Here is a 15,651-nt window from a genome sequence, read left to right as displayed (position 1 = left end):
GTGAAAGACACAAGTTTTCAAGCTACCCAGACATCTGCTTCAGGTCTGGGAAAGGTAATCAGAATTACAAAGCTAAATACAAAGTGGAATAAGGAATTAAACACACACATTGCAAGAGAGTATTCAATTAACACCTCTGCAGTCTCAGGACAAAAAAGAGAGATAATGGGTTACAGTGTTATGAGGCAGCATAAAACCCAGTGTCTCCACTGCGTCCAGGATTTTTAGTGTTTAGCAAAGTTAGTATTTAAACTTCCAGGCTTGCCCTTTGAAGGTGTTGTACAGGTTTCCTTTGGGGACGTGGACTGAAAAGTTAGACAGGGAGTGACCATTTTGTGAAAAGTGTTCACCTACAGGTGAGAGGATGTTGTTGTCTTTTATAATTTTTCTGTGCGAGTTCATTTGAGAACTTGGTGATTGTCTGGTTTTACGCACATAGATGTTACATTGGATGGGGTACACCACATATGATTGGCATGCATAGAAACATGGATCTTGAAAGGTGTGTTGTGGGGAGCATTGATCATCATGGCAGTGGAGATATGTCTACAAGTTTTGCATCTGTTGTTCGGGCAGTGTCTGCTATTGCTTTGATTTGGAGTGTCCTCTGGGCAGCTTGCTTTTGATGATGAGCTTGGTGAGGTTGAAGGGTTGTTTATATGGCAGAAGAGGGGGCTCGGAAATGTATCTTTCAGAATATGATCCCTATCAAGTTGTCACTAGAGGTGTGTGGTAGATGGGTTGTTTTTTTCCCTGAATTGAAGCAGGTTCTCTCAGCGTATTTGGGTGGCCTGTTCCATGATGCAATCTACTTCTCTGGCCCTCTAAACTAGTGTCCTTGTTTAGTGAAGGCAGTTTTAAGTGTGTTAAGGTGTGTATCCCAGACTTTCTCCCCAGGGCATATTCTGTGGTAGCTCAGCACTTTGAAGTAGATAACTGATTTCTTGGTGCATCTCAGCTGGTTGCTAGATCTGTGGAGGTAAAATGTTGTGATCTGTGGGTTTCTTGTATATAGCTGTCTGCAGGGTTCCATTGTTGAAGCTGATTGTGGTGTCCAGGAAGCTAATGCTAGTGTGGGAGTGTTCTAGAAAGAGTATGATGGATAGGTGGTAGTGGCTGAAGTTGTGGAAATCTATCATGGAATTTAGGTCATCCGTTCAGAGGATGAAAATATTATAGATGTATCTCAGGTATATCATTGGTTTTGTGGTACATTTTCCCAGAAATTCTTCCTCGAGGTGGCCCATGAAGAAATAGGCATATTGGGGAGCCATCCTAGTACCCTGTGCAGTTCCCATGGTTTGGACAAAGTGTTTGCTGTTGAACGTAAAATTGCTTTGGGTGAGGATGAAATGGATGCATTTTGGCAATGTGTTTGTGTATAAGGGAGTGTTTGCCACTAGAATGATGACTGATAGAACTTGGGAATGGACAAAGTCAAATCTTAAAGTAGTCTTGCTCTCATGGTGGGGTCACATTATGCATGTATTCAAACAAAATGCGCTAGCTTTAATGTGACACCCTGAGGATTCTGTCTGTACCACTTCTGAATTGTGGATGAATCTATGAAATTTTATCATGAAATTATTGTGTCATGGAAAGCCTATGTGTATGTGGATCCAGGCCAGAGACAACGGTAAGTGATCAGCACTCAACAACAGTATATTTGAAGTAAAACACCTTGGGACAATAGGTTTGCTCTAGTTGGGAGAAGACACTTCTACCTTGTGTGTGCAGGGAGGAGAGTTTGAAAGTAATGCAAAATTTCCAAAGAGACAGAAAAAAAGGTAACCCCGAGCAAGAGTCTATAAAGGGATTCACATGGGGGAGAGAGCCATTTTGCAGCTGATTAATATGAGGTAGGCTGCTGCAGGGGCACAGTAGAAAAGGGGGTGGAGGACCCTGCCATGGAACACAGATGATTCCCCAAAAACTCCCAGGGGAAGGGTAAGCTAGTGAGGGACATCACATTTAGGATTTTGTAGTAATTTTTGTGATCGGAACTCTTTTTATATGTAATCCAATGTAAAGCACAAGAGAGCATGAAGTTGAAAGATTATACAAAATGTTTGTGCTTCACAAGTACCACACGCTCCTGGGAGAGTTAAACTGTAAACCAGAAGCATCACACCTGTAGAGTGGAGTTCTGGGAGATGGGCATTTGAAGTTCTGGGGAATCTGAAGGGTCAGTGCTGCACCTGGGGCATCTAGAAGGCTGGACAACAGGTTCTAACACTTGGAGGGTGGTGCCAGTTAGAAAGTCTGTGCTCCGAGATTGTTCCATGGGGCCCTTAGATTGGGACAGTAGCTGGACTCCGTTCAGCCCCAGAAGCTCAATGCACCCCAGGAGATCCAGAACACAGAGGCTTAGATTCCCTTCACAGCACTCCTAGTGGGGGGCAGGAAAGGATGATCACTAGCATCTGTGACAAATGGGTTCAAACAAACTACTCTAGCTTTAAAATGTCATGAACCAATAGAAAGACAAGGTGGGTGATGTAAGATCTTTTATTGGACCAACTGCTACTGGTGAGAGAGAGAGACAAGTTTCGAGCTCCACAGAGCTCTTCTTCAGCTCTGTGCAGCTCAAAAGCTTGTCTCTCTTACCAATAGAAGTTGAGCCAATAGAAGATCTTACCTCACCCACATCATGTCTCTCTAGTACCCTGGGACCAACACTGCAATGAACCAACAGAACTCAACTCTTGGACAATGCCAGCCTTGACACTTCTTTCAGACCACTTGTAGCTCTAAGTTCTATAAAAGGGGGAGAAAATCCTCTTTGGTGGTCAAAAACTACCACATCTTTTAATGCAAAAGTACTGCCTCTGCCTAAAATCAAATCTGCATAAAAAACCCCAAACATATAATGTTACAAAAATATTACAATTCACCCTAAATAGTACCTTTACATTAAACAGGATTATTTGTATTACCTTATCTACAACAGAGCAGTTGTGCTATTGTTTCTAAAAGGTACTTCTGTGATAAAGAGATTTATTACCATACTCTGCTTATCCAATATAAAATGAATATTTAAACTGTCATCGCTCTAAATCCCTAGAGAACAACAATCTGTTTTAGAGATCCAAAAGCTCATGTGTCAGAAACAATCACTGGAGGCCTAAACCACACTGCTGTCATACACAGTGCAAAAGAAAATGACTTTAGGAAAAATCCCTGGAGAGCTAGATAATGTAATTCAAATTTAACAAGGCTGTAAGTGGTAATCACACCCTGAACAACAATGGAATCCAGATGCCCAGCAACAAATTAAGATGTACCAAAGGTTTTTTCTTATTTTTCTTTTTAATTAATTGAACATGAAGCCCGAAAACACACTTTGTGGGCATTTCTTTTATCATTGTTTTCCACAACTGTAAAAAATGCTAATGATCAAAAGTACACAGAGAAATGGAAATCAAATCAAATTATTCAATGGCAAGCCACACAAAAGGCATAAAGTTAGTGGGACATTGACAGCTGTAAATATTCTGATGCCTTTTTTTGTTTTAAAGTATAATTGAAGATAGAGGACAAATGCAAACAGACTTAGTAAAACATCAGTAGCCCTATTCAATTAAAAAAAGTTAAACAGGCCTTCTTTGCTTGTGTAGCAACTTATTTGAAAACAAACGTTACATATCTGCACACTTATGTAGGAAGGCTTATGAAACACGTACACTTGCTAAGTCAATACAATACAAGAATGGAATTATTATTGGATGTGATGATTTTCTAGAGTTTGGAGAATCTGCTCATTTATTTAGTGAATAAGCGTTATACTAGGTCAATTCCAGGCTTAGTGAAAGTGCTCCAATGCAGCATTCTCTTCCTTTACACCCACTTCTGCTGCATCTTTGAGGCAAGAATGTAAACTTTGTACTACACGAAAAGAAAACAATTGCACTCCACATGAAGCCTTTTCAGAAATGGTCTCATACATTTAATAGGAGACTGTTCACCAAAAAGCTTCTCAAAATGCTTCACAAACTAATATATGTAACCACCTCTGGAAGGAAATATGGGAGGTGTTCAATTACACTGTCTAACACCACACAAGACTTTAGGACAGGAAGTGAAGATGAGTACCTTATCTAATTTAGATAAAAGAAAACTGAAGAGGGATCTTTTAGGTGGGTAAACTGAAAACTACAAAACACAATTAGTTAAAAAGGAGTTTGATCCCAAACACTCAAACAGTATCATGGGGCAATGGAGATTTTTCAAAGGGAGCCAATCCAGAAATATAGGATGACCATCTGAAAGATCTTGCACTCCGCCACAAATTGCTATAATAGCCTAGGTAACATCACATGAGTTCAGTGTCTCTTCCCAGGCTACGGATTACTCATCATTCTTGACATTTTGACATAGTCAAACATTTTATTCTTTTAAGTCATCAGCTACAAATCAGGATGACCTCCTGGTATCTCAGGCAATTTAAGAGAAGATAAGTGTGGCTCCTTTGCCGATAAGTGCACCCCAGGGATTGAATGCTATACCCATGCCAACAGCCTACAGCAGTTCCCCTTCAGAGTCTTTAAGGAAATGCGCAGATACACTCTCTTTCATATTCTCTTTGCTTTGGAAAAGAAAAACAGATGTAATATTGTCAAACTGAAATGCTTAATCTTTCTTTCTTCACAGAACTATTTAGAGTCCTGAAACATTTCCCATGACATGCGAATCTTAAAAACAAAACAAAACCTCTGTTTCTACAATCTGTTGTTTTATGTGAAAGGACTAAAGTTTGACGTTAGTGATCCTAAAAAGATTCAGAGTTCTGGTTTGATTCAGCCAAGCAGTTTGATTGGGAAAACTGGACTGCAAGTCTCAAGAATTGATAAGATTTGGGTAATTCCCACTGTTGATAAACTTCAGGAACAAACACTTTCACTATCCTTTTACCTCCTGTTTCGATCCAGACTAGAAAATGATAATGAAAGTACTCTGAGGGCTTGATCCTATCGGGTCTCTGTGTAGCATGCATCTAAATACAAGGAAGAATTGAGTGGCAGGAAAGGGAGTTCCTGATATCCTAATTCTGCATCAGACCGCTGCTATACTACCCCCAAGTAACTCCTTCCTAGTGTCAGACATAGAACCTAAGAGAAAAAAAATGCTAAACTAAGAAAGGAACTGAAATAAAGAAGCACCCAGCATTAAGAGAATTGTGCTGAAGTCTATGTCCACCCACAACCTTTTTGTATTTTTTGTTTTTTAAATCTGTAGTCTTGAGACTAAGGGAACAGGTGTACAGGGAGCTGAAGACTTACTACTATTCAGTATGGTACACTAGTACTTTCCCTTACAATGTATGTTACTACAAATGGCCTCCACTCACACTGATACTGGAACAGAACAATCCTGTATAATGAGTCAGGTTTTGGATTTTGGGGGCCTTCATGTAATAGCATCAGAACCACAAAAGAGGGAGCTTGGTTCAAATTCAGTTATAAAATGGGTGATGGTTGAGGCAAAAGTTCTCATTTTGGAAAAACATTCACCCCATTCCTCACAAAAATTGCCAACCATATGTAGATCCTTCAAAAACAATGGAAAAATACAGAAAAGGAAGAAAACACATCTTACTTTGTCCAATTAGGTATACAGGTGCTGAAAATTAAGGTCCCAAATGCATCACAGCCTTTAGAAACAGTGGGAGGTATGCTGATACTACTGCCTGACTAATGGCAGTATCATCACCTTCCAGTCTAAAACGCGTCAGTGTCTAAAATTAACCAGTGATTCATTATTTTCTATAAAACAGGCGTAACATGTCTTTTAGGTTTGGTAGCCTTCAGTCCCCCAAATCAACAAACTACTTTTTAGGATCATAATCTCTCTAAACAGAACTGTTAGATGTAGTACTCATAAATCATCTTCTATATGTTTCACTGGAGTCTAAAAACCTTTGTCCTGCTGAGCTGTTGTTATTCCACAGCATGACTAAAGGAAGCAAAGATGATAGGAGCACAAATGATACAGGCATTTTCCTGCCTTTCCATATTTCTTACCGAATGAATGAGACACTGCCTGTATATGCTTTTCTTCAATGTTCCGTTACTAAATTCTTAGTAGTGCAAGGGAAAGTGGGTGAAATTGTGTGGAATAAGTGACACAAGAATGTTGGCCCAGTTTATTACATACTTTGTAAAATCTATTTGATTTCACTTAACTTGATAATGTTTAAAGTTGGGCTGTCGATTAATTGCAGTTAACTCATGTGATTAACTCCAAAAAATTAATCGCAATTAATCACACTGTTAAACAATAGACTACCAATTAAAATTTATTAAATATTTTAGGATTTTTTCTACATTTTCAAATATATGGATTTCAATTACAACAGACTACAATGTGTACAGTGCTCACTTTATATTATTTTTATTACAAGTATATGCACTGTAAAAATGATTAAAGAAATAATATTTTAAGTCACCCCATACAAGTACCATAGTGCAATCTCTTTATCATGGAAGTGTAACTTACAAATGTAGATTTTTTTGGTTATATAATTGCACTCAAAAACAAAACAATATAAAACTTTAGAACCTACAAGTCCACTCAGTCCTACTTCTTGTTCAGCCAATCGCTAAGACAAACATTTTTGTTTACATTTATGGGAGATACTACTGCCCGCTTTTTATTTACAATGTCATCTGAAAGTGAGAACAGGCATTTTCATTGCACTTTTGTAGCCAGCATTGCAAGGTATTTACGTGCAAGATATGCTAAACATTTGTATGCCCCTTCATGCTCCGGCAACCATCCCAGAGGACATGCTTCCATGCTGATGATGCTCGTTAAAAAATAATATGCCAATTAAATTTGTGACTGTACTTCTTGGAGAGAGAATTGTATGTCCCCTGTTCTGTTTTACCTGCATTCTGCCATATATTTCATGTTATAGCAGTCTCAGATGATGACCCAGCACATGTTCATTTTATGAACTCTTTCACAGCAGATTTGATAAAACACAAAGGAGGCACCAATGTGAGATTTAAAAAAAAATAGCTACAGCACCCGACCCAAGGTTTAAGAATCTGAAGTGCTGTCCAAAATCTGAGAGGGATGAGGTGCAGAGCATGCTTTCAGAAGTCTTAAAAGAACAACATTCTGATGCAAAAACTACAGAACCCGAACCACCAAAAAAGAAAATCAATCTTCTTCTGGTGGCATCTAACTTGGTCCACTCTGCTTTGGATCATTATCAAGCAGAACCCGTCATCAGCATGGACGCATGTCCTCTGAAATGGTGGTTGAAGCACGAAGGCTCATATGAATCTTTAGCGCATCTGGCACATAAATATGTTGTGATGCCGGCTACAACAATGCCATGTGAAGAACGCCTGTTCTCTCTTTCAGGTGACATTGTAAACAAGAATCGGGCAGCATTATCTCCTGCAAATTGTAACAAAACTTGTTTGTCTGAGCAATTGTTGACTGTAAGATTAATTGTTGTAAGACTGAGTGGACTTGTAGACTGTTTTATTTTTGAATGCAGTTATTTTTTGTACATGATTCTACATTTGTACGTTCAACTTTCATGATAAAGATTGTACTACAGTACTTGTATTAAGTGAATTGAAAAATAATTTCTTTTGTTTTTTTACAGTGCAAATATTTTTAATAAAAAATAAATATATAGTTAGCACTGTACACTTTGTATTCTGTGTTGTAATTGAAATCAATATATTTGAAAATTAAGAAAACATCCAAAATATTTAAATACATGGTATTCTATTATTGTTTAACAGTGCAATTAATAGCACGATTAACTAGATTAATTTTTTTAATCGCTCGACAGCCCCAGTTTAAAGACATTGCTCTTAATAAAAGAGCCTACCTAAACATTAACAATATCCGGGGACTGGGTCTACCAGTTGGTAAAGCTCAAGGAGGTTCAGTTGAAGTAAGTATCCAGAAGTTTGAATATGAAACAAAAACTATAGCATCCTCTCCCTTCTATCAGGCCTCTGATCCTGAACTGCACTAATTTACCTCCTTAAATAATTGGTCCCATCTCTACTCCTTTTTAAAAAGGGCCAATTAACTGCCACCCTGGGGTTTCCTCATTACCTGCATAACTTTGGAAGTCCCTAAACATGAAAGCAAATGACTGGATTGCAGGGAGAAAGCAAAAAATGTCAGTGACTTATCTGAAACTGCAAAAATGTCTGGTTTGCCGGTACAGGCAAAGTGAACAGCGGTATACATCAAAATCACAAATTGGTGGACACAGTCACCACAGCTGACAATCTTGTTGGCCATCTCAAAAGAAGCCAAGGTCTGAATAGAGTTCTAAACTGAATTACCTTCTCAGCTGTCAAGCTGGTCTTTCCATCTCTATTTTCCAAATATGAATAGAAAGTAGTAAATAGCAAAGAACTCTATTGTACGTAGCTTTGTAAGACAATAGATTTCAGAACCCTGCAGTCTATACTACTCATTAGCATTGTACTGCCCTTGTACTTTCTTCTAAGAAGTTTAAAATCTTAAATAAAAAAAATACCTATCATTAGCATATGGACATAGGAAATGCTACACTGATAAGACCAATGGTACATATAATCTGGTATCTTGTTTCCAACAATGACCAGCACCATATGCTTCAGAGGACTATGTATAAACCTCGTATTGGACTAATTCAGTAACTTTGTCATGGGGAAAGTTTCTAACACTTAGACAATTAGTGTTTATGTCCTGAAGCATGATGATATTTCACACACATATGTTGCTCTCTGATTAGTATCCACATATTTTTGAATAGTCTACCACAGTATGTATTATTTTCCTCCCTGCATAATACAGTATATCTGAAATGAGAACACTTTAAAACAGTGATGGACAAGCATAAATATTCAGGTATCCATACTTCAGACTATCATCCATATCTTGCTGGTCTGAAAATTGGACAGAAAATCTGATAAGATTTGGTAATATTTCTAAAGCTTCCCGATTCCAGATGTGTCTAATATCATGAGAATGGCTCTGTATCACCTGGTATTTCTATGAACAAAACATCTAATACAAAAGACTAACTGACATTTTTCAACAGCAGCATATGTTTGGTTCAAGGTTTGGGTGACTCTCCTTTTACCTGACCAGGTTCATCTATCCTAACATGGCAGATTTTATTTGCTATGAGGTTAGCACAGTAAAATTGAACACAATCAAAGAGCCCACACTTATCAAGGGCCACTTACACAGTCTGAAGAGACACGGAATGGAGAAGATGTTTCAGTGAATAAGAAATGTAATGAGTGTGTGTACTTTCTGGTTAAGTGACACTCTTGAGATGTACAATAGAAGTGGTAAGATGTAGGGTCTAAGCACCGTTTTCCCAGCACCTCCAGTGTTTTCATGTAATATTTACAACTACAATCTGCAACTTTAAGAACAGCTAAGAATTTAATGAAGGGGACTGAAACTAGCATCATCTGAAAGACAAACTCTACCACAAATAGAACAAGCTCTCAGTTTTCTTTTATTTATTTTTTTGGTATTGTTAAGACTTACACTAAGAACTGCTCAGGCTTCAAGGGCTTTCATAGACAGCTCCTTGTTTGGAGTTTTAAGGACAGTAAAACATGACTCACAGATTGACTGAAAGCCTGGCTTTAGTTTACATCTGGTTTAGGTTTAGGAGTCTGCATGCTGCACAGTTTCAGTAATTAACCCATTCAGTGATGGCTGCACAAGCTGCTGGAGTGTGTTGATGCAGAGTTTATGATTTGTAAGCAAAAGCAATATTTTAATTTTTTTAGCATGCTCTCTACCCTTCTGAATAACTGGAATTGAGTGACTTCCTCAAGCATAGATGTATTGGTGTACTTTAACTAATATTTATCTTGACAGATTTGGCATTTACTAATAAAAAGGCAGTAAGCATTTTTTCTGAAAAATGAGCATGTTAATATTACACGGCTGGCTCTGTATCTCATCACACTGCCTCATATAGATAGAAAACTGTAAAAAAATATTTAATGATCTTTAAAGTCTTAACATTTGTAGAAAATTTAATTTATGTGATCACAAGATTTAAATATTGAGACTAAAAACAATGAAACATTGATGAATTTATTAAAAAATTATGAGATGGTGCTACAAAATACATTTAGAACAGATAGCAAGAGGAGTATTGCAGAGTCAATGAATTCAACCCTCTCAGAGTTGAGGAGTTCCTCATGTAACTTACTCTATTGCCCTTCCCCAAAAACTGGGAATACAAGCATAGAAGCGCATTCAAGCCTGGTGCAGGAGAGGGGTAGCAAATCTTTGAGTGATCCCTGTGGTTGCTCCCTTGATCAGTACTAATCTGATGCCAAGCATCATGCGCAAATGGTTGGGAGGATAGTTGAAGGTGGATATGGGCTGAAAATTGGGACAAATAGGGATTTGCAGGAATGAGGATGACATTCAAGTACAGATGAGGGTAATGTGCTTTTGGACATTAACCTGTGAGTACATGATATTACCACCCTTTTGACCTAATTCATCATCACTCATGAATGGTGCTTGCTTTGCAAATTGTGAATTTGGCTCTCCATGTGTCAAATCATAGACACAAGAGCAGAGGTTTATAGTTCCATGTAAAAGCAGAAGAAAATTGTAGACGTGGTAAATCAGGAATATTTGTACACCTCTCAGGGTTGCTGAAGCTTTTTTGGAAAGTACTTTGAAAATATGACATTCTGCACAAGTGCTAAGTATTCTTATAAACATTTTTCAATCACATAATTCAGAGATGGGAGAGATAGATTGGGTAATCTAGTCTATCCCCATGTAAATGCAGGATTATTCAATGAATCATAGATTTTCAGAATACATACAAAGTAGCACTAAAAATCATATTGTTTATGTCACCACAATTACCTTGTTAATTTATAATGTCAATGGTTGTCAACTGAATATGATAATAGTACTACCACATCATAACACGCAAACAAGCTCTGGCAGATTCAGGATTTTAGATCAGTCTGTTCATAATATACTTGGTTGGGTTCTTTTACATTTTTACTAGTTAGGCAGAAAATAAATCTAACTTGTGTTTTTAATTCTATTTTCACTGGAACTTTAGTGGAAGTTGTGCAATACATTACAACTGATGAATTTTATGCTTGTGAATTAATTTACTATTGTAGAGCTCCCATGACAACATATTCCAAGAGCCATTTCCAGATGGTTTAAACTCACCATAAGTGCTTCAGAAACACTGTACTTCTTATTACCTTTATAGTGTTTTACCTCTTCCCTACCCTGAATCCAAATCTAGTTTTCTACTTTCTCTTCCTTCCCTTCCTCTCCTCTAATCTCCATCACTCTGATGGCTAGAATTTGGTGGTTTCTGATGAGTACTACACCTCAGATGCCAGGTATCCATGGAGACCGTGCCCCTTTTTACTTCCAGTGAAAGTCTTTGATTCACCTAAAAGGTAGATTTCAAAATCCGTGTAGTAATGGAAACAAAAATACCCTTCACATCTAGAAAATTAGTTGGATAATCCTAAATAGTAGATATGCACAATGCAGAAACCTTTGCATCAAAAATCTTCTTCCATTGTTTCTGTGACCTTAGCTGCCTGACTCTCTTTACATGGTCAGTTGATTTAAGTCATGTGGCAAGTGCTAAAATTTCTCTTGTGGAATGACATAAGAACAGAAGTCATTACTTGGCATGACTGCATGAAGGAGGGCTGTTGACAGCCAGGAGAGATCAAAAGCAGATCAGGTTGCTTAGCAAACTATATGTCACTGAACTCAGAAAGGCTAAATTGAGAATCCTGGAGAGCTGAGAAATCTGGTGGCAACTGATGGAGACAAATTCAGTAGGTATATTAATAAAATACCTAGCTGTTCTTCAGTCTTCTGTTTATTAAAATATCTAGTACATAACACATTACTCCCCACCATATATTCTTTTTAAACAAGAACAGCAGAAATAAACTGCCTGTGAGTTTAATAATGTATGGTGTACACTGTAATTTGTGTATATCTTTAATTCCTCATTTTTTTACCATTTTGTAACTGAAATCTTTGTTCCAAGCAAGAAGGCAGCAGGCATCCAACTTACTTCTCTGAAATTCTTTTAGATTGACACTTTTAGACTAATTAAACTCTTGGAACAGATTTTCTTCACTAATATTTGCAAACCAGAAGGCATATAATTCATAAAAACTTAAACATAGACAAAAGCCTATGCAGTCCTAATGCGAAAAGTATAAAGATATGGAAATCATGAGGTTTTTTTTCCCTTGAACCCTAACTCAAAAAACCTACCCCTTTGATACAAGCAAGCATCCAAGCTGATCACTGTGAATTAGCATTTCACAGAAATCATCTAAAACAAATCAAAGATGGCTTTAAGTCTGCATGTCTCTGTGTGTGTTACTTACATATTTAGACTGGAAAATATAGCAATTGCTGGAATCAGCTGCTACACTTATGGTTACAAAGGTTTCCATTTTAAGCCTTTATTACAATCTCATTCTGAAACAAACCTATTGGACTGAGGTTTCCCATGACTGATCTCTATTCCAAAGGTAAATTTTTTCTTCCATTTTTTTTTTAATTTTAGGAGGGTAGGAAAAAAGCCCATTGTAATAAAATTTTAACATACTTTTTGAATATGGACACCGTATTTTTTTAAAAGTGAAATGGACATAGTCCTGATTGACTGGTGCCTTTGTTGGAATTGAAAACAGTCTTTGTTGTATCAAAGTTATGACTGATTGAAAGTTTCTGACTTGCAGTTAAAAAATAAACAACAAAAAACAAATTAAAGGTGAAATTCTGACCCTACTTAGGTCAATAGGAGATTTGCCACTGACTGCAATGGGGTAAGAATTTCACTAAGAGTCTACAAACTTGCACTTAAACATGAATGCATGTGCACACAGCTACTTAAAGATCTGATATTTCAAGGTACTGAACACCTCTTGAGTTTTGTCAGCTATCACTGATGTCAAATGGAGAGAAGTACTGTGTCAGGAGACGGTCTTCACCTTGCAGATTCAAACCCTAAGTGTTCAGCTATTTAGGTAGGACTTGGTAGTTTAAGGAAATTATAAGATCTATTGGAAAATCAGCAATGCTTGAATAAAGCATGAGCTAAATAAATAGTTCTAAGAAAGACAATTGAAGCCAGATTCATTTTCTCTCTCTTTTTTTAGTTAGAAGTTATATTACATTTTAAAAACAGCATTCGTACATGGTTAACTTTGCCTTGTTGAAAATCTTAAATGCATTACTTTATTCCAGATAATGCATAAAGTGTCCAAGGTAGTGATCTTAACGTACAGAGAGCAACTTTAACTGTTGGAATTTCCTGACTTGTGAGTGCTTGAACTTGTAATTTTAATGTTGTATTAACATTAATTTTTGTACCTAGGTTGACATTCTCCCATGGTGTGGAGGGCTAGCATAAGGCATTCTGCACCATTCAAGACCTGCAGTAAGGCTGTGAAGGACTGTGGATTGGTTTTGAGTGGGTTCCTCTATATAGGACCTGGAAGAGCTCCTACACTGGTCCCAAATTGGCTATTGCTAAGAGAAGTGTGCAGGAGAGATCATGGAAGATGTAGCTACATGGATTCAGTAGCCCAAACAAACTGAGCAGTCACTATTCCAGTTTAGGGGCTGAAGCAATGGCACTAGAGTGATCAGGCTACAGCCCCATGGTAGTTGAGGAGGAAATATAATTTCCATCACCATATAATCTGTGCTTAATTCCCCCGCACAAGGCCCAATTACTCCATATGGATGGTGCAAATTTCACTCTTAATGTAAAGATATTTCAGCTTTTGTCAATGCAAAGAAAACAGCTTTTGAAAATTTCTCATGATGACATATGAGGAATTATGACCCTAATCCATGGAAGTACTTAAATCTGCAACTAACTTCAAGAACCATTCTGAATCAGCGTCTATATGCCTTCATTATTGGGTATCAAGATCAGACAATATCCACCAGATAATCATTTGAAAACTGCAAAAGCTACTGTATGAATTCACTTCACAAGGCTGAACTGGGGGCAGGGGTTGTCTCCAGGGAAACCAGGGCAGCTAGTTTATGCTGCTTCATCTTCACTCTGCAGCAATACTCAGAACTGCATCTGAACATCTTCCTGACATGCAATTCATTTAAAAATCTTGAAACCATGGCTATAACATATGCTGATCACCCGCTCTAAAAACACCAACCGGTAGAGTTAATCAAGTCAAGGATACAAAGGTGAAACATAGGAGGTAAGATCTACCTTTCATAATGTATTTTACAGATCAGCAAGTTTCCAGAAATTATACAAAAAGTGAAATAGAGCTATATGTTATTGACCTATCTGTAGGTCTGATCTAGTTACAGTACCTCGCAAATCTTTTTTTAGTTTGCGAAGATCTTTTTGAAAGTCTTCAAATTTCATTTGTGAAGCCTGAAAGAGGTCCTGTGGCTCTGGAAGAGGAAAGATGCATTGCTCTTTTCCAGCATCCTGACAAAAATATAAATGAACATTTACTTTACGTTTATTTTTAAAGGTATACATTTCAAATAACTAGCACTTATTAAAATTTTACTTATTAAAACAGATAGTGGACAGTTAGCACAAAGTATTACTTATGAATAATAACATACAGATTAAAGTAATCTTAACCAATATAAGGTAATACAAGTTTTAATAATGCATTTATGTAATTTTATTTAAATTGGCAAAGATAACTCACTCACCTCATCAAAATTACGCAAATAATATGAGACAATATATGATAGAAGACTTCTGCTATTATCCTGTGTAGAAAAAACAAAATAATGAAGTTAAATTTTATTGTTTTGCTATGTCATACTTAAAGTATAGTAGGGTCTATTAACTTTTTTTTTAAAGCTACAATTAAATCACCTTTATTCTAGAAGAGCAAGGGAATTCTGAAAGGAAGCTAATATTCCTTACTGAATTATGCTGTTAAAAGCAAAACACACCCTTAAGTCCTTTGCTGAATAGGGATGGACTTAAGGAAGTGCTTAAAGCCAAAAAGATGCTTAACTACTTTGATGAGTTGTGGCCTTAAATGAAAAAATATTTCAGTCTCTCTGCAGACATTACATCAGATCACACTTATACTCAGGTCATATTTGCAAGCTTTTCTTCACAACCAGGAAGGCTTGAAACTTACTTTGCTTTCCTAAATAAAAGCTGAGTTTCTGATATAATCAGCTCACTCCAGGAGTCAGTGCCATAACCGTGGGTGTATAGTGCCTTTGCCTTGCTTACCATTTTCACCCAAATGGCTATGATAGGCAGCTTTAATAATATGATATCTACCATCACTACCATTTCTTTCACGAAACTGTTCCACAACTCAGTGACTCTCTGTATTGTATATACAGGCCTGGCAGATTCATATGATGAATCTTGGGTCATCCAATTTGTTAGTATAGGAAACGCGTCACATTTTAGATGTTAGGGCTCCCAGTATTAGGTATTTTATATGGTAATTATAACACCTACTCAGTCATTTTTCACTATTTCTCTCTCCCAAATACTCCAAATCAGTATTTACTATAACTGTTTCTTGTTACAACAGTTTCCACTTCTGAAACATGATTTTAAAGAGTAAAATTAATTATACTGAAGAAAACACTCACTGAAAATAA

The 15,651-nt window shown here is 37.1% G+C and overlaps 1 protein-coding gene across 5 annotated transcripts in view; it reads right to left on the bottom strand.

The window, feature by feature from the left end:
• FMN2 (formin 2) overlaps nucleotides 1–15,651 on the bottom strand; it is a 277,143-nt gene that overhangs the window by 80,718 nt on the left and 180,774 nt on the right. For all 5 annotated transcript variants that reach the window (XM_043511421.1, XM_043511423.1, XM_043511422.1 and 2 more), the window contains 2 exons: nucleotides 14,728–14,787; nucleotides 14,371–14,491 (listed from right to left, as the gene is read on the bottom strand). In XM_043511421.1, coding sequence (XP_043367356.1) covers nucleotides 14,371–14,491; nucleotides 14,728–14,787 — 181 coding nt within the window. The remainder of the gene's footprint in view (nucleotides 1–14,370; nucleotides 14,492–14,727; nucleotides 14,788–15,651) is intronic.

Source organism: Dermochelys coriacea, chromosome 3 (genome assembly GCF_009764565.3).
Source record: "Dermochelys coriacea isolate rDerCor1 chromosome 3, rDerCor1.pri.v4, whole genome shotgun sequence".
Taxonomy (NCBI): Eukaryota; Metazoa; Chordata; order Testudines; family Dermochelyidae; genus Dermochelys; species Dermochelys coriacea.
This window is presented reverse-complemented; position numbering and strand designations above follow the sequence as displayed.